This window comes from Otolemur garnettii, unplaced genomic scaffold, assembly GCF_000181295.1.
Source record: "Otolemur garnettii isolate 467f Iridium unplaced genomic scaffold, OtoGar3 scaffold00004, whole genome shotgun sequence".
Classification (NCBI taxonomy): Eukaryota; Metazoa; Chordata; class Mammalia; order Primates; family Galagidae; genus Otolemur; species Otolemur garnettii.
Window position 1 is genome coordinate 22,755,686 of NW_003852399.1, and position 20,474 is coordinate 22,776,159.

General features: G+C 39.4%; 1 protein-coding gene across 2 annotated transcripts in view; it reads left to right on the top strand.

Annotated features, from left to right (window-relative positions):
• Positions 1-20,474, top strand: part of DPYS (dihydropyrimidinase) — an 80,458-nt gene that overhangs the window by 20,657 nt on the left and 39,327 nt on the right. For both annotated transcript variants that reach the window (XM_003782549.3, XM_023517340.1), the window contains exons 5-7: positions 11,872-12,028; positions 13,110-13,251; positions 15,556-15,698. In XM_003782549.3, coding sequence (XP_003782597.1) covers positions 11,872-12,028; positions 13,110-13,251; positions 15,556-15,698 — 442 coding nt within the window. The remainder of the gene's footprint in view (positions 1-11,871; positions 12,029-13,109; positions 13,252-15,555; positions 15,699-20,474) is intronic.

Sequence of the window (20,474 nt, forward strand, 5' to 3'; positions counted from 1 at the left end):
TTTTTTTTTTTTTTTTTTGGTTTGCTTTTACTAAAAATGACTATATTTTTATAATATGCATTTAAAAACTATTACAATTGGCCCAGGTGTGGTGGCTCACACCTGTAATCCTAGCACTTTTGGGAAGTTGAGGCAGTTGGATTGCCTGAGCTCACAAGTTCAAGACCAATCTGAGCCAGAGCAAGAACCCATCTCTAAAAATAGCCTGGTATTGTGGCAGGCACCTGTAGTTCCAGCTACTCGGGAGGCTGAGGCAAGAGACTCACTTAAGCCCAAGTGTTCGAGGTTGCTGTGAGCTGTGACTCCACAGCACTCTACTGAAGGTAACAAAGTGAGACTCTGTCTAAAAAAAAAAAAAAAAGAATCAAAATGGAATGGGTGGCATGTCTGTAACCAATACTAAAATAAATTTTGTCAAGATTGCTTCTTGGTGTATGAAGTTTGAATAAGGATTTTCTGCAGGTGTGCACACTTTTAAAATGAAAACCATCAGCATCTTGCGTTAAAAGTAAACTTAATTTCACATAGGAATTAATAAGTTCTCTGTAAGGTCTTACTACAAACTATTTCTGATGCTCCCTTCTCCCATATAATAGAATTCTAGTATAAAAGACATTATCCCTTAAAAAAGACAATACATGTGGTGCAGTTTTATAGTATTAGGTCTTTTCCACCAGATGGTGCTATTGCCAATTCTTTGGAATTGGTTGCTCGATAATTATTTGCTTTGTGAGTCGTGTACCAGTCTGTGTCAGAATGTGCTTTAAGGAACAGTAAAATCAGCAGAAATGGTCGATCCTCACCCACCACCAACCTGCAATTTTGACAGTTCTGTCAGGAAACAGTTTCTTGATCTTGAGTATTTATTTTGTATTGGGATAGTACTCTGTTAGGAGCAAAGTAAAAGTCTAGGAAAGATTTTAGAGTATAGATTATAGCCAGACAACTATTAAATTTAATGTGGGCATTTCAATGTTATTTTAAATTATTTTGAAATTCAATTTTATTTATTGAATACATAAAAGATTTATATGGTCAAAATTATATACAAAGAAATGTTCAGTGAAATCTATTTCTGTCTCTAATTCCTTCCTCCCACACTGTATAAGTAACCATGTTTATTAATTTATTTCTGGCCTATCTTTACAATGTTTCTCCTAACCAAATAACAATATGTGATGTGTACAGTCTGATTTCCTCCTCTTTCCTACACAGAAGGTAGCACACTATCTAACTTTTCTACACCTTTTTTTTTTTCCCACCTAAAAATATAGACTGAAGGTGAGGTCACAGTAAGTACAGAGATTTTTCTTGTGCATAGGGGTGCAGAGTATGCCATTGTATTTATTCAACTTGTCCTCCATCGATAGACATTGTGGTCCTTTCTAATCTTTAGCTATGGGGTAAAAAAATGATGGCCTTGATGCACATGCCATAGCCATTTGTGGAAGGTGTATTTGTTTTCTGTTGCTGCTGTCATAAATCACCACAAACTTAGCCACTTAAAACAAGATGAATTTATTATCTGGCGGTCAGAAGTCTAAAATAGGTCTCGCTAAGCTAAAATCAAGGTGTCGGCAGGGGTGTGCTCCTTTCTGGGGTCTCTGGGGAAGAATCCTTTTCCTTGACTTCTTCAGAGTCCAGAGGCTGCCACACTCCTTGAGTCGTGCCCCAGCCCCATCTTCTAAGCCAGCAGCAGTGGGTTGATCCCTTTCCTCATGATGTTACATCTGTCAAATGAGCAATAACAATAAAGCTACTTCCTATTGTGATCTAGAGGCTAAACAAGTCTATAAAATATTTAGAATAGTGCTTAGGGTAAGATATAGGGTGTCCCAAAAGTCTCTATACATAGGGAAAGTGGGAAATTATAGCTAAATGTGCCTTTATTTACAAAATGTTCATTACAAAATTTTACAAAGAGATGGGCAACAAGTAGAGAGTATTTTGTAAATATTTTGTAAAACTTTGTATTTTGATCTTTTTTGCCTCTCCAGCTTTAAGGAGACTTCAGTTACGTTAAATCCACCTGATTAATTCAGGACAATCTCCCCATCTCAAAGTTCTTAATTTAATTGCATCTATAGAGTCCCTTTGGCCATGATGGGTAACATAGTCACAGGTTACAGAGATCAGGATGTAGACATTCTTTGGGTTGTCCTCAGAAGGGATATCTTCAGGGTAGATTCCTACAAGTGGGATTACTGGTTCATAGGGTAAATGCATATGTAATTCTTTGGCTATTACTTAATTCCTTCCCAAAATGATCATAATTATAGAGTATTTCAAATGTCACTCCAGTTGTTCTAGTTGAGTCAGACCTACTATGACAGTACTTGTGAAAATAACCTAATGGCCAGCTGTCAAAGAGGCTGCAGAAGGCAGATGACTTGGGTGTGAGACATTTCCCACCCAGGCATGTGACCAAGGTGTGGGACCCAGCAGGAGCCTGAAGGAAACAAAGGGAGGGTTGGACATAAACTGTGCCCAACTCTTTGTATGGTGACTACATCAGCAAATGCAAGGGCAGATTCCTGGAGAGTAGAGATGGACGAGCTGGTGGACCACGGTGACCTTTTGTGGAAGATCCCTCTACGCTGCCGGCACTCATTTATCGTCTAACACCATTTCTGAGCACAAAACAGCCAAATAGATCTATTATTCATTGTTATCTTGAATACATTTTTTAAAATTCAGTTTTAAAGATTTATAGTATGAAAGTTACCCATCTGTAAATACTATCACCAGCCCATTCTATCTTGGAGAGGGCCTCTCTGGCCCTGTGGTCCCTAGAATGCAGCATCCACATTGCTGAGAAGCTCCTGAGACACACAGAGCCTTGGACCCCGTCCAGATGCGCTGAATCAGAATGTGCCCTTAGAACTAGAACCCCAGGTGATTCATATGCATATGAAAGCCCCAGCGCTGCTGCAGGAGGCACAAAGAACATCTGAATATTGATTGCTTCTATTGTGGAAGCAGAGAAATACAGTGCTATTAAATTTGATTTTATTATTCAATTGTCAGCTATATACCCAGAAGAAAGGGATAGTGATAATGACTAATGTTGTTTGTTGAGTGCTTAATATGTGCCTGGCACATGGTAGTAATTTAATATCTCTTATCTCATTTAAGGTTTTACTATATATTATCAATGTATTTTTATATACATTGTCTTTTTTAAAATTGTCATAATAATGTTTCATGCTCAATTTTTTTCACTGTTTTGCAACTGATGAAATTGAGGCTTGGGAAAAATTGGTAAATTAAGCCCAAGATCACTTTGTCAGTAAGTGCTAAACCTGGAATTCAAGTCCAAGTCCATCTTAGCCCCAAAGCTGAAGATTTTTCTGGTACTCTGTTAAAGGAGAAATTAATCAGGAGTTGGGGAAACCTGGATATCAAGTTTATATATCATTAGTTTTTTTATTTTTAATTCCATTGATTTTTGGTTTGGGGCGTTACATTTAAACTTTTTCAAGACATTATCATCACTTTGCTATTTTTATCACTATAAAAAGAAGAACACATGCCAGGAATGGGAATGGTTGAGAAAATGTTAAATGGAAAATAAATATCTCCTATCTTCCTCAGCTCATTCTGTGGAGCTAGCGATTTTTTACTGTATCTGTCTTTAGTTTTCAGTGGTTTACTGCCAAAATTCTAAGTAATTTATAATTCTAAGTGATTCTAAGTACGCAGTTATTTATAATTTTTGATGGTATCACTTGACTCTCAACACGTGAAAAATGGGTAATGTAGCATATGTAAGCTTATCATTTCTGAGTTTTATCAGTAATAATCATCACTTCAAATGATAAGTTTAATTTTATATGTTTGGGCTATTGCTTTTAGTAGGTTGACGAGGGGACTCAGAGGCCCTATGTTCCCTTTGCTTCTCCTCATGTCTCTCTTTTGCCATTGTCTTCCCATGGACAGGGTCTACAGCATTTGCAGGTGGTTCTATAACTATCCTTAGGTCTCCTGTGCTTTGTCTGTAGGTTAAGCCTAAAATTTAGAACCATTACAATGTAAAATTGTACAAATATTCCTCTGTTGATACAACTAGTGAGAAGCGTACTTCAGATAAATTTATAGCACTGACTTGAGAGTACAAGTTAGTGTTATTTAAATTAACTTTCCTTTCTCCATTCCTTGGAGAAGCAATTTTTAAGCATCAAGGTCAAGTGAATTTTCTTTTCTTCACTCCAACATCAGCTTCAGAAGCATGCCTTATTTTAGTTTGCAATGTATTTAAACCATTGTTGTCTTATAAAGTTTTCTTGTTTTTCCTGGAATTTTTTCAATTAGCTTTTCTAAAGGAAACATATACCTTCTTAACCATATCACAGAGAGTTTTCCAGCTTCTTCATCAGTTTCTATTAAATAGAACCAGCAGTTCTTACAGGGATTCTTTTTGGAGAATCTTCTGACTTTCTGTATCTTTTTTGATAATTTCTGGCTAAGCCTGCTGTAGAGATGTTATCCTGGGATATCTTAGGTTGGGTATACTATTTCTTGGTTCCCATATCTCCCTTCTTCTTGAATTATCTTGATTCTCAAATAATTTTTTTATTTTTTTGAGACAGTCTCACTGTGTCACCCTTGGTAGAGTGTTGTGGTGTCACAGCTCTCAGCAACCTCAAATTCTTGGGCTTAAGTGATTCTCTGCCTCAGCCTCCCAAGTAGCTGAGACTATAGGCGCCCACCACAATGCCCAGCTATTTCCTTATTGCAGTTGTCTTTGTTGTTTAGCTGGCCCAGGCTGGGCTCAAACCAGCCACCCTCGGTGCACGTGGCTGGTGCCGTAACCACTGTGCTACGGGCACCGAGCCTTGATTCTCAAGTAATTTTTTAAGGAAAAAGTGTGTAGAAGGTAAATTTTCTCATTCCTTGTCCTCAGGCTTATTTGGTGATTTGAACAAGCATGGAACTCTAGGTTCAGAATTATTTCCTTCTAAATTGTGAAGGTACAACTGCCTTCTCTAGTGGCATCCAGCACTACGGATAAACAGAAACATGCGAAAACAATTCTTGCCCTTTTGCCACACACGTTTCAACATCTGTAAGATTTTTGTATTTTCTCTTCATTTTAGAGGCCCAGAAATTTCATTATGTCTATATTTAGCAATAAGCTTTTTAAAAATCACCTCCATGTTCAGAGGCTTGTTTTAATCTGAGGCCTGATCTTGCCTGCAGAAAATTTTTCTTCTGTTTCTTTCTTACATATTCATTTTCTCTGTTTCTTTTCCTAGAAGTCTTCCATCGTAGCCTTTCATGTCCTTTAACTATTTTCACCTTTAAAAAAATTTTTTTGAACCTCAGAGTTCAAAGCATATTGAACCTCAAAGTCAAAGCATTCTATAATAGACATACTCTTATTTGACAATGTGAATGTTATTTTCTTTGCATTATTATTATTATCGCTTAATATTTCCATGCAGCAATCGTCTGATTGCCTTTCTGAATATATTTATCTTCATTTGTTCTTTACGAGGTTTTTGTGTCTAGTCCTTACCTTAAACATTGTTATTGTTATTAAGTTTTAAGCCTTTATAATTTTGTGGAGGCAAAAAGTGGAAACCTAATAAACACATGTATATGTAAAAAAAAATTTTTTTTAATTTTTGCTCTGTATTTTAGGAAACCTTTTTACTTTTTCTGCCCTTCTAGTAAACTTTTGTCTTGATATTCCTATTTTCGTCTCAAAGAAAACATTCGTGTTCTCCGAATGTGCATTTTTCTGTGGTTGCATATTCTTTTTAATGTTTTTCTTTTAATGGACGCATTACCTTCTTAATCTCTCCAAGAATAGTAATGAAGTTTTTTTTAATTCTTTTCTGTTTACAAGGTGACTCGAGTCTTTCTGAATCAATTTTTCAGTTTTTAAAATTCTTACCTACCACTGCCTTTTGTCTTCGGTAGGTAGCCGAAGCCTTATTTATTTGTGTTGCCTTTGAATGTCAGGTGTTTTGGGGCTGTCCATATGTGTGACTGGGCAGTTCGGTTGTTCAGTGTGGGAAGCTGGTGGCAATCTCTCCTGCTGTTGTTCAGGGCTGTGTTCTCAGTGAGCTGGGTGAGTGTAAGTGCTCGCCAGGTTCTTCAGTGCTAGGCCTGTGGGCTTCACTCTATAGCATCCACACCACCTTGCTTCCCAGGCAGAGGTGAAGGTGGCTGCTGACTGGCCAAGATTGTCCCCTCCCCATACTTTCTGCCCACAAGAGAATTGTCTTCATGACCACCTCTACTCCTTTGAGTTCAGGCTATGAAAGTTAGCTCTCCCTAACTTTCTTTTCTTTTTTAAATTATTTATTTATTTTTGAGACAGGGTCTCACTCCATCATCCAGGCTAGAGAGCAGGGGAGTCCTCATAGCTCACTGGAACCTCCACCTTCTGAGCTCAAGCCATCCTCCTGCCTCAGCCTCCAGAGTAGCTGAGATTACAAGCGTAAACCACCACACTCAGATTTTTTTAATTTTTGCAGAGACTGGGTCTTGCTTGTGCTCAAGCTGGTCTTGAACACCTGGCTTTTGGCAATCCTTCCACCTTCGCCTCCTAAAGTGCTAGGATTATAGGCACAAGCCACCATACCCATTCTCTTTTATTAATTATTGCCATCCCATCGGCTTTCCATCTTGCTGTAACCAATCAGAACCTCTGGTCAGCCATGAGTCCTCAGTTACTCCCAGTGCAGAGAGGGTTCTTTCCCCATGTTCATCTCCACCAGGATTCTGGCATGAACTGGGAAGGAAGAGATGAGGAATATATGTTCATTCTACCCACCTTAACCCACAGCCCAAGGTTTCCTTCTGTTTATACCTTGATGCTTTTTTTAGCATTTAACACCTGCAATAAAAAGGAAAAGGAATAAAACTTTCAAGTCCAAGCCATCAAACACTCAGGTGCCTTTGATGGTCTACAAAGAATGTCTATTTCATGTTTAAGTCTTTCTTAATTCAAGCTGAGTGACTAAAACTAGATTAGTTCCCATCCACCCTTCTTGTGAGAAGCCACTTTTACAAAAATGAGGAAGGATCATCTGACATTTGTCCCTAAAGTGTTACCCTTTTCTTCAGAAGCAGAATCTGTCTCCTTTGCCCCCAGCCCAGGTATAAAGTTGAACAAACCAGCTATAATTGTGTCTCCTGTGGATGTTCCAAGCTGCTCATCCAACGACCTTCGCTAACCACAGTGTACTCTTTGTCCAAAGGGTACTTGTCAATGTGCGTCATTGGTTTCAGTGACACTTAATGGTTTGAGAAGCTTTGTTTAACCATGTTTTTTCTCCCACAATATTGGCATATAGAATTATTAATGGTCTTTTAAAACATATATGGTTCACTTTGCCACTGCTGATAGATCTTACATGCTCATGGATTCACCATATGTCTGGTGCTTTGTTTAGAATGGCAGCAACTTAACCTAATGCTCTACTTAATATATATCTATTGCAATTTGTTTCCCATTTATGACTGAAATTTTCACTGTACTGTTTGGTTTTGTCTAGTTAAACTTATTTTAATTTACCTTAATAACATTTAACTCTATTTTACATCCATGTTCCTGTCTTTAGGGTAAAAATATGATTCTCATTTGAACTTATTAATGGAGTGTTTCCTTTAAACTTTTTCACAGACACCAAAGGCACGCTAGGGATTAGGCTGGAGGCATTGGATTTGCAGAGATGATGGAGACAATTTTAGATCTCAGGTAGCCCACAGTGATAAGTGACATCATGCTTGGTTTTTTGTTCACTTGATTGTTGTTGGTTTGGGTTGATTTGGTTTGGGTTTTCCTTATAGTAGAAAGTTTACTTTCTGAGCATATTCTTGTATGATATTACAAGTTTGGGATTTTCTATTTTCCACCTTATTTGAACTCTGTCCCCTGGTGCTTAGTAACCAGCCCTGTGGGGACAATGAACGTGTAGCTGAGTCAAGGTGGGTTTGGGTCTCAGGCCTTTTAGGTTTTCCTTGCATGTGAACATCTGAACACCCCCATTTTCCTTTACACTTAGAACATTCTATCTAACTGCAAAGGAGTTAAAAACTGGTCATTACAATTTTTTTTTTAATAGAATTGTGCAGCTTTCAGAAAACCAGCATTTGTGGAGTATATTAGTTTTCTAGGGCTGCTGTAACAGAGTAGCATGGGCTGGGTAACTTGAACAACAGTTCTGGAGTTTAGAAGTCTGAAATCAAGGCGTTAACAGGGCCGTGGGGGAAGGGTGTGTTCTAGATCTATCTTTCTGGCTTGCTACTAGCCGTCTTCTTCCTGGGTTTTCACGTTCTCTTCCCTCTGTGTGTATCTGTGTCCAAATTTCCTTTTCCCATAAGGAAGAAATAGGACCCACACTAACGACCTGACTTTAACTTTACTTCTTCTATAAAGACCCTATTTCCAAATACTGTTAACTTTTTGAGGTTCTTGGTATTAGGATTTTAACACATGCAAATTTTGACAGGGGACACAATTCAGCCCATAACATGAAATGATTGCAGCATTCCAGATACTTTCATATACAGAGAGAGAGCACCCCAAAATGCACACACATTTTAAGAGGGGAAAAAATTCGTATTAAAATTTTAATACTCAAGTCACATTTGACTTCTGCAATTACAAGCAATACAAGATACAATATACATGATAACAATTATTATTATTGGTATATAATGAGTATTATAATATTAATGCAGTTTTTTCCTTTCTTAAAATGTGTGTGTGTGTGTATATATATGTGTGTGTGTGTGTCTATGTATTTTTTGGCACCCTCTGTATGTTACTTTACTTTTCCCTCACCAAATTGCCACACTAGAAGGACATTGTGATCCTATTTCATAGATGAGAAAAACTGAGCCTAAAAGCAATGACTCGTTTTGTGCAAGGTCACCAGCTAAAAAGCAGCAAAGTCAAGAGTTGAAGCTAAAGCTGTGTGATCCACTCTACCATGTTGCCTCTAGGTATTTTCGTTCTCAATTATTTTCTTCCTTTTTACATGTATTACCCTGAATCAAAATAGAGTCCAGGAAAGTCATCACTCTGTTCTTTTAGTTAGGAAAATTTATTTGTATAAATGTGTTTGCCTTTCTGTTTGGTAGCCAGTGCTTTTGCCCCTGGGCACCTGTGTAGTTTCTCTACATTTTCTCAACTTTCTCTACCAGGTCTCATGACTCCATGGAATGCTCTCCCCAAATACAAACAAGGTGTTAACATCAGCTCTATCACCTTCATCTAATAAATGAGCTGTGTGGTCAGGGAAGAGTTTGGGTTGGTTTGACATATTCCATCATTCAGAAATCTTTAGAATCTCTCAGAGGGCAAAACTCCTTCAGCTGGGAAGTTGCATCATAAGGAAAGAGTCTTTTCGTTTTTGGTTTGGAGCCAAAGGATGAAGAAAAAAGGAGAGAACATCTGTGGGTAGACAAGTACAAGCTAATATGCAACTTGCTAAGACAGTGGGAGGAGATTAATGATGAAGATGTATGTATCTCCCAAGAGTTGTTGGAACCATCTGGTCTTGAATGTAATCAGGAGAGGATCAGAGTAAGGACGGTCATAGCGCTTTTCATTGCCAACCTGCTAAGTGTAGTAAATGAAACCAGTAAGTGAAATTGGAAAATTGCTCCATCACATCCATGAATAGCTTGCGGTTGACTTAAACATTTAGCAACACGTGCTCTTTACCAAGAGTTGGAAAATGGCACTTTTCCTAGTGGTATAGTGCAAATTATACGATATGATTCTGGGATTCTAATTCTGGCTGTACCACTTACTATTAGTGTGTCTTAGGCAAATTAGTCTCACTCAAGGTCAATGTCTTCATCTGTCAAACCAGTGTGAAGGTTGCCGTGAAGATCAAATGACATTGTGTGTGAGAGCTTTGCAAACTATAGCATGCTGAGCATTTGTTAGCTATTTTTATTGTTACTTTATTTTTGGCCCAAATCTAACAAAACTCCTAATTATGCTGAATTATACAGTTCGGATTATCTAATTTTTAGATTATCTAGGCCCTCCATGTCCCTTCTGGCATGCTTTTTAGTGCTTTCAAAGTATCTCAAGACCATTGTGAAATAGGGAAAAGATGCAGTTAGGAATGTTTACTTTAAAAAAAAAAAACTTTTTTCTGGATGTTTACAGATGCTTAATGGGGAGGAAAGTTAAAAATAGCCCAATTAATGAAGAGCTATATGTGTGTGTATACACCAAAAAAGTGGCCTGTCACATTTTAAAGGAGCTAAGCCCTTCCAAAGAAATTGCCTGTCATCTGGTTTCAAAACAGTCCTGGCAGACTCTCAGTAATGCTGACACTTTTGATTTTTCCTGAGAGCTATTAGAATTGTAGAACTTTGGAAATGTATTCCCATATCACCTTGATGGGCCAGGTGATTGAATAGAACGTGTGATAAGGATCTTTCCTCTCTGATGAAGCACCACAGAAAATCCTGAGTTGGCAACTTGTAAAGTGATTGCAGATCAGGTCTCTGGGTTTCCATTGTCCGAGCATCTATGAGAAGTTCTTTTGGAATAGGAAGAGCTCTCTGTACTTGCAAATAAAATATCGCATCTATCTTCCTTTTTCTCTTAGGTCACTAAAAATGATTGCTGCTTATTCTGTATTTAGAAAGAGATGCTAATGGTGTCTCCTCTTTTCCTGGGAATAGGACTGTAAGAATTGGGAGGCAGATGGGATTCACCTTGTATTTGTGCACCATGGAAGAGGAGGATCTTAGCAGTGGCTAAGTCCCTGGGGTGTAACTCTTACTGACCACAGTTTGATACTTAGTTACTTAAGAAGTGAAGTTCAGTAAGCCTTGGTTTAATGGATTTCAAACTCCTGTGCTAGCTAGAGGAAGATGGATAGTTTGGGGGAGAAATGATCTGTGAAACAATGGGGTGCAATTTCAACTTATTAATAGTATGACCCAGGCAGCTGGTGGCCATCTACTGTTCATATTCTCTGAGGAAATCAGTTAATTTTAGTTAGATGTCAGGATTTTAACTAAAATCTGGCATCTGCTTAACCACAGTGAACTAATTTAGTCCGCCAGCATCTCTTGAGTGCGTGTTCTCCTTTATGATTGCTTGGATATGATTAGGTTGGTGCCAGAAAATCTATTATTCTGACAAATGCTAATCAGAGATAGGCTTCTGATTTTAAATTCAAATTCACTATGCACTATTAACTTTTCTAACATTGCGAGCTTTTGATGGCCTGATTTGCATGATTTTTAAATATGCATTTCTGGCTACAATTTTATTATCTAACTGTTCTTTTGTTTGATATAAGTTTTCTGAGGAAGTTTTTTTTTAAGAGTGTGAAAAGGTTATCAATCTACTATGACAGGAATATACTGTGGTTGAATTCCATGTGACCTACGTTGATGGCTAACTGTCATCAGGATAGAATAGCATAAAAGTTAGGACTGCTGGAGTCAAAAATGCATGTGTTCAAATCCCACATCCTCCCCTCCATGTAGAGTGTGTGTAATGTAAATCTAGAGACCTTACTGCCCTATAGCTTTATCCTCATCTTCCAATGGCGATAATAATAACATCTGCCTGCTAGGGTGTTGGGGAAGGTTCCATCAGGATGGCACACGTGTCAGCCACTGTTCTCTAGGCTTTGCTGCAGTAACAATGGATCTAAAATAGGACTGGCTGACAACTTCAGAAATGTATGTTTCATTCATCTTTATGTTCATCATGGCTTTTTAAATCCTGCCCACAAAAATATAATTATCGTTTGGGATTCTGCTAACCTGTAGACATTACCCTCAGCTACGGTAGAGAAGACTAGTAGTTATTATGCATTTGCCATGTGGTCCCTTGTAAATCAAGGTACTGAATGCTTCCTTTGAACTTTGCAGGGAAGGTGGTCTATGGAGAACCCATAGCAGCCAGTCTTGGCACAGATGGCACTCACTACTGGAATAAAGAATGGCACCATGCGGCCCACTATGTCATGGGTCCACCCCTGCGCCCAGACCCGTCAACACCCGACTTCCTCATGAACCTACTGGCTAAGTAATCATTTTGCAGAGAACTGTGACGTGTTTGCCAAAAGGTGGTTTGGGTGCAGGAGAGCTTGTCCAGTCATCGGGACCTTCTGTTGACTGCCCAGTATTCTCTTCTGCTTGACCTGAGAGACCTTGAATGCCCCATATCTAGACAGAAAAAAAAAATGACTTAACTGTGTTATCACTTGTCGTCATCAAAGCTTCTTCTGGACACAGAGAAATTAGATCATTTTTACTGAAATTTTACTCTCTTCTGATTTTTTTCCATCTCATGTTACCCAGAGCCAGGGCTTTTCATTATGTCTTATTTTTATCAGAATATTCTTGAGTTTCTTTTCCTGAGCTTATATAGCCCAGGAACCAGGTTGCTGTGTAGCTAACTCCATTGCTTTTGGGGAAGGCATGATCATTTTTCTTGAGAATTCCCCGTTGGTAGACATCCAGACACTCGGCATTCACAGATACTCAGATTCAGGCTAACGGTTTTCCACCACAGACTGCAGCAGAGCTCACTGGCCTCTTCCTTTCAGTCTCCTTCCTCCCTCATGATTCTACATCCCTAAGGTGACTTGCGAGTCAAAGCAAGATTCCCGCCCCTGATGACATCAGCATCCTCAGCCAGTCTCGCTCTCTATTCATCAAGGCATGGCCAGGGGTCCTGCCCCCCATTCAGAGGGGTCATCGTGGTGGTGTCTTTGTGGGGTGCTCTGCTCTCAGGGAGTTTTCACTCACATTATTAACAGTGATCCTGAAGTTCTCTTCATCAGGTTAGTGCGGCTAACAATTTCTAGATGAGAAACTGAGTCTCGGACAATCTCATAGTCACAGGGCCAGGAAGGCAGGTTTTCTAACGCATAATCCTGCACCTTGCTTCTTATAAGCCTGTTCTGTAAAGTGCCTCCTGGAATAAAGGCAGGCGAGGGATAGAATTCGTACTGGGAAAAGCTACTCCTCCCCCATAGTATTTTTCTGACTTTCAGTTGGGAAGGGGATCAGGAGATGAGGAAAGTTGCGATAGTTTCCTTCCAGCATATTCTGCCTACTCATCCCCCTTGCGCTCGTGTTTTGATTTGTTTTTTCTTTTACAGTGATGATCTAACCACGACAGGGACTGACCACTGCACTTTCAACACCTGCCAGAAAGCTCTTGGGAAGGATGATTTTACTAAGATTCCCAATGGGGTGAATGGTGTTGAAGACCGGATGTCAGTAATCTGGGAAAAAGGCGTGGTGGGTTTCACAGGATCCAGCCTTGTTTTGCCTACTTCTTCAGCCAGAATCCGGCCTGTGTGGGGACCAAAGTGGCACAAACCTTCACAGAGAAGCTTTTTTGATTGTTTGGACTAGGATGGAGCCTGGGAATGCAATACCACCACCTCCCACCCTGCAGGATATAATTTTCTTCTCTGCATAGTTTAGTTGGGAGGAGATGTTAGGGGCTGGATTGAGATTGGGTACAAAGAACATTATTCTTGAAGTCTCTGAAATGTTCTAGTCCCTCTGCTTGATTTCTGGTATTCTGAATTCCATTGCCTCATGTGTCCCTGGTCTAAATACTTGAAATGGTAGAAATGAAAGATGTTTATATATTCATATCTTTTCATGAAATCTTTGTTTATGTCCCTTTTATTTTAAATATTTCTGTGTGAAGTCACATAAATAATATTTAAAAGTCTAGAAAAAAGATTTTAAAAATTTCTATGACTAAAAAATTTCTCCTTGAGGATGGAGAAGAATCAAATTACTGCACGTGCACATTTAGCCAATTGGCACGGGTAGCTGTAAATGTCAACAGGGGAGACTTGCCGGGCTGGGCCTGAGGGCCTGAGGGCCACACCGGTCTCATCTGTCCCCTAGGGACCTCCTCCCCCATCACATATTAATCACATCTCACCCTTCAGAATCCTCTTTGATTTCTTTTTCCCTACACATACCACCCACTCCTAATTCAGTTATTCACCAAGCCTTATCAACTCTAAGCCTTGTCAACCTTATTTCCAAAATTCCTCCTCTTTCCATCTTCCTGACTGTCTTTCTAGTTGTAGACCCATGTTTTGTTTGGATGCTGGCAGAAGCCTCACAGCGGGAGTCCTCACCTGCTGTGATCTCCTCTATAGGACACTCCAGTGCTAGAGTTACATTCAAAAACAGAAGTTCTGTTCATACTACTTTCTTCTCAAAACCCCTTTAATTTTCTCCATTGTTCAGTGGATGATAGTTGAACAGTTAATTTAGTTGTAAGGATCTTCAAAACACCTCGAGAGCCCCGTTTTCTGCTGATCATCTCCCTAACTTTCTTCCTCTACCCTCACTCTAACCATCCTAGCTGACTTCTCTTCTCTTTTCTTTGCTTAGCTTTTCTTGGTAACCGTTCAACTTTCCTCTTGAACTTGTAAGTTCAACCTTCCTCTTTAACTTATGTTTTAAAATCTGCTGTTACATTACAGCAGATTTTCATAATCTATTATAGTTCCCAGGTAAATAAATGGTTTTAAAGTGATTGATATTTCTTTATAACATAAGGAAACTGTGTTATTTTCTGAAACATTCAGTGGGTAGGGCGCTGGCCCCATATACCAAGGGTGGTGGGTTCAAACCTGGCCCTGGCCAAACTGCAAAAAAAAATAGCCAGGCACTGTGGCAGGTGCCTGTAGTCCCAGCTACTCGGGAGGTTGGGCAAGAGATTGCCTAAGCCCAGAAGCTGGAGGTTACTGTGAGTTGTGTGACACCACAGCACTCTACCAAGGGTGATACAGTGAGACTCTGTCTTTACAAAAAAAAAAAGATAGTTTACTTATGGGAATATTATATTCTAAACATGGTTCTTAATCTTTGATAATTAAATAAACTTTAAGGATCCTCTTACTGTGTTAATTTTACATAAGGATCAATCCTCAACACTTTAAAAAAAATCTTGGTGGGGCCATATCCCTCCAAGTTTTGTCCATATTAAAACCTTTTACAATAGCCTATCCACAAGTGTTGGTTCATGAAAATTTCGATTGCATAGAATTCAACCTCTTGAGTTGACATTTTTGTTTTTCCAAAAGCCTTGCCACCTGATTTTAAAATGTTATTACCTATCTTGCTTTAACACTTTAATATTCTATCTAATGTCTCCATGATTACCTCATAGGTCTCAGGTCAGCAATCAATAAGCAGATCATAAATGTCATAGGTGGTCGTGGTAAACCTTAAATGAGAATAGAAAATACCATTGCCCACACTTAGCTGTCATCTGTAGCAATCTCACGTGACCCTAGGAAGAAGGGGAAAAAATAATGGTGGTGTTTGAGTTGATATGTTTTTGAAAGTTGCCTTTAAGCTTCTGTACATAACCCCTTTATCTCCATTATTATCAATAGGATCATTTAATGTTATCAACATCCTCAAACGTTGGCTTCTCTATGTAAGAAATTAGGTGCAATTCTGTTTGGTCTACGAGATGAAAAGTCTTATACCTTTACTGTTAAGTGATATTTTAGTATTTCATCATTAGAACAAATGCATTTTCTTCTTTGGGTTGTTTTACAGCATAGTGGTAAAATGGATGAAAACCGGTTTGTGGCAGTTACCAGCACAAATGCAGCCAAAATCTTTAACCTCTATCCACAAAAAGGAAGAATAGCTGTAGGATCAGATGCTGACATTGTGATTTGGGACCCAAAAGCCACAAGGTAAGTCGGAGTTCTTGTATTCCTCGGCTTCGCCATGGAGAAGAAGCGCTGACTTGCGAAATAATTATGCTTTGGCCTTAATCAGCCATTTCTTATTAGATGATTTATTTAGCTGTGTTCAGGTATTTTCAGCCTATATACAAGATAAACGTTTTGCTGTGCAAATATTCCTTTATTTTCCTTGGCATAGAGAATGCAAAAGTTGTGCTGTGTTCTCGGGCAATGGATACGTATATAAAACCAATATGAATTTACCACTTCAGTGCTTGGCAAACACCCACGTTCACATGGAGGAAAGGTACAGAGCAATGAGGAGAATAAAAGGCTCAGTTTGAAAAGAGTTGAATTGAAAACGCAAAATAATTACAGCCTTTTTGAAGCTTTCAGATAGAAAAATTCCAGCACAAAGGATGTCACTTTTGGTTAGCCAAATTTTCCAGTTGAGTTCATCTTGAGTCTATCATTCCCAATAGACTCTAGCTTTTTGTTTCCAATTTCCATAATTCTATGTTAATATTGCAGATCTGGCAAATTCCACCAACTCGGGAAAGCATTCAGTGAGGGCCGATGCTCTGCTAATTTCTCCTTATAGGATGTTAGCACAGACAACACCTGCATCCTGATTCATAAACTTTGTAGTTGTAGTGGAGAAAGTCCCACTGCGTACTTCTCCATTCTGTGAGTGCACGTTCACAAAGAAACAGGAATACGGGAGGTCCTTCTGCCTCCATTGTGCAGACATTTATTCAAAGTCTATTTTGTACTGTAGTCAGCCAAAGTCTCTAGTTTCTGGGGGAGGATCTGTGTATCATCACAAAGGTCCAGCTTGAATTGAAGTGCTCCTGGGCTACCCTTGGGGAAAGGATGGCTGTTTAAAGCACTAAGTTAGCATTGCCGTGAGCCTAGAACCGAGCCCCCATATTCCCTCAGAAAATACTTGTTTTGGGCGGCGCCTGTGGCTTCAAGAAGTAGGGCGCTGGCCCCATATGCCAGAGGTGGCGGGTTCACACCCAGCCCTGGCCAAAACCTGCAAAAATAAATAAATTAATTAAATAACTTAAAAAAAAAAAAAAGAAAATACTTGTGTTTTGGGGAGGGGGGGTTGTGCTTCACATTCTCTGGGCAGTCATTCTCCCCACCAAGGGACCAGCTTGCACAACAACTTGTATGGTTGGCAGGCCATGGTCACAGCAAGTAGCCTTTAGAGAAGCACCCCATTCCCTCATCGCTGGTCACGACCCAGGCAATGCAGGAAAGGGAGGTGTAAACATCTTGTTTACACAAACGTGCTAAGATACCAACTAGGCACCACTCGGGGTCTTTGTTATTGTATCTACAAGGAACTATTGCCCTAAGGACTGAATATTTGAGTTGTCCAACTATTTCAGTCCCTGTCCCTGCATAAGAAATGAAAATAAGTAAAACCAAATGTGGCAGCTTCTCTAGTAGCTTGGAAAAACTATGCATGGGAAGGCAATAAAAAAAATCGCTTGGCTTTGGGTGGATTGATCTGTGGCTGAACCGAGCATGCTGGGTTTAGAGAACTCCTGACATTTAAAATAGCACTCAACTGAGGGCTGCGGTACACCCAGCAGGGGCCTGTCCAGGGTCATCTTGGCCATAATTCAGACAAGTTAGGCTGCTTCAAGGGCTGGGCCAGGTCAGTCTTCTGAAATAACCATGGCTTAAGGAAATCATGAGATGTAATCAGAAAATCCAGAAATTCACAAAAGGGAGAAAACTATCATATGAAAGAAATATTTGTGAATAATGATGTTTTTGAAGCACACCACCTGAGAGAGTCATGTTAATAATTAGTGCTAATTTGCACTTGCACAGCTCTCAGCAGGTTTTAAAAATGCTTCGGTATCTAAAATGTGATTTCCCAGATAAGACAGAGATGATCACCTTATGGCAACATGAAAACAATAGCTGCGCAACAGTGTAAGTGACAGATTGGATTTGCGAACCCTGACCCGATGCCTTGGACTTTAGAAACATGTATTTTCGTGTGTGCATGAGACCCAGTACCGTGCCATCTCCTTATATCAAAGCAGAACACCTTGTAATGAACTTGATGGTTCATATTCCAGTTTTCTCTTCCGATCAGGTGGGCCAGTACTAAAAGCCTTTTTTTTTTGGATTTGATTCCATTCTCTGTTATCCTTATCAAAGGTGAGAGGGGAATGAAAAGGCTCCCTTAAGGGATATGACTGTCCAGTCTAATTCCTGATGACGTGAGCACCTAAGGAGCCCATTCCCTGCGGTTCTTTCTAACCCTACCCCTGAGTACCTCCACCAGGGCCCCGCCTCCAGGGACCTCATCAGAATTTCTAAGAACGACACCAGCTCAGGTGTAAAGCGTTGTCTTCCTTAGACAACTGGACAAAGAGCAAAGACCTGGGCTTAAGGTGAATAATTCACTTACTTGACTTACCACATACAGCTGCTCGGAGGATATTTATAGCCTGTGATTATGTCTCCTTGAGTCATGTTTTTAGACTATACAAATTTAGACCACTTTCTCACAAGTTTTAGCTCCTGATTTCTATAACATTGTTTTGTCCTTCCTTTGCTCTTCAGTTGTTTCAGAATAGCACATAATGATCCAGATGTGTATTTATTTTAAGATCTATGTGTATTACCTGCTTAATTCCCCTCCTTTCTAGCCTAAGAATAGCTAACTTAAGGTCAAACTATAAAGCTTGTATGTTTTGCCTTTAAGTTTCTTTCTCTCATCAGTTTTTTAACTATTTCTTATTTGATAGCTGTCCATTTTATGAAATAATGAGAACAGAAAGTTAAATATTTATATTTTGATAAATGTTTCTTTGGGGGGTAAAGATACATATTTGGCATTGAATTATTACTACTAAGCCTTTATCTGGATCTGGGTGTCATGTACACGGAGGTGCTAAGACCGGGGAAAACCAGCACACACCCCAGCACCTCATGCCTAGGTTCCCATTCTGATTCCATCAAAGGCTCCAAGGCGGGTGGATTACTTGAATTCACAGGTTCAAGACCAGCCTGAGCAACAGCAAGACCTTATCTCTATTAACAATAGAAAAACTGAGGCAAGAGAATTGCTTGAATCCAAGAGTTAGAGGTTGCTGTGAGCTATGACACCACGGCACTCTACCCAGGGTGACAGCTTGAGACTCTGTCTCAATTTAAAAAAAAAAAAAGGCCATTTAAAATCTTTGAAAGTGTTCTCTCGCATACATAATATATGATATGATATAGGATGATATAGATAAAATGAGATTATTCTTAATGAGATTACTAATTAACCTCACAAGGTGTTTGTTAGTCACATGAGATAACACACATGAAAATGCTTTCCAAGCAAAGAATGTGTTACACAAAGGCAAGATACGTATTCTATGGTTATTCCGTGTTTGTTTAGTTCACTGGCATCATTATTTGCAGTATATTTTCATGTTTAGATGTCGTCAGCCATCTGGCCTGTGGTGACCAGGGAGGCACATGAACCACACGCCTCTGTTTCTCTGATCCTCAGATCCTTTTACAAAAACTTGGAGACATTTATCTTTTTTATTTTCTCATGTTACTGTCCTTTTGAAAACTGGAGAAATATTTTCAGGATATGTCGAATTGATCTCACCCCTTTTGGATGTCTTTAATGCATTTGGCTTGTTCTCTATCTTGCTTCTTTAATCCTTTCATTTCAAATCTTTCTCGAAGCTGCCATCAGAATATTTTGTGTTATCATTATTTGTCTTTTCAAATGTGAAAATAGCAGAATGTGGGGGAAAGGAGATGGGGCTGTTGAAGGGGAAGCTTTGTAGAATAATGAATCTGGGAGAATGTATGAACAAAGAGAAAGTGTTTATCGTGCTTCACATTGAAAGAGAGATGGCTGCAGAAACTGTGTGCTGAGACTTTATCTGGGTCGACCACAGCATCAGCTTTCTCTATTCCTGGCCTGGCTGTTATGAGAAACTTGCTCATTTGGGCTGCCTGTTCCGACCAAAATTTATGCTGATGACCTCAATGAGGACCTTTCCGATGCACAATAATATTTTTAGCTTTTTCTAACCATCCATGCATCATCCACCGCTTTCCACTGTCCTCAGACACTACCCTACCACTGTCAGAAGTGCACCTCTTCACCCTCACACCTGCTCACCATCCTGTGCCACCATCTTTGTTCACTTTCTCCCTCACTAATATTCTTGAGGTCTAGTTTTACTTTTTTAAATAAGTGTTTTATCTTAAAGAATTTTGGATTTACAGAAAAGTTACAATGAGAGTACAGAGACTTCTCATATTCCCTACAGTTAGTTACCACTACCTGTGTTTCCCTGAAAATAAAACACTGTCTTATATTTATTTTTTAGCAAGAAGAGACACACTAGGGCTTATTTTCAGGGGATGTCTTATTTTTATTAAGTATAATACAACAATCTGCATTTATTCAAATACAGTTAAGTCAGGTGGTGCCTGTGGCTCAGTGAGTAGGGTGCGGGCCCCATGTACTGATGGTGGCGGGTTCAAACCCAGCCCTGGCCAAACTTCAACAACAACAAAAAAATAGCCAGGCATTGTGGCAGGCGCCTGTAGTCCCAGCTACTCAGGAGGCTGAGGCAAGAGAATCTCCTAAGCCCAGGAGCTGGAGGTTGTTGTGAGCTGTGAAGCCACAGCACTCTACCAAGGGCGATAAAATGAGACTCTGTCTCAAAAAAAAAAAAAAAAATTACAGTTAAGTCATCTTCTTCTGGAACCTGACAGGGGGAGCTGACCTTGTTGGTG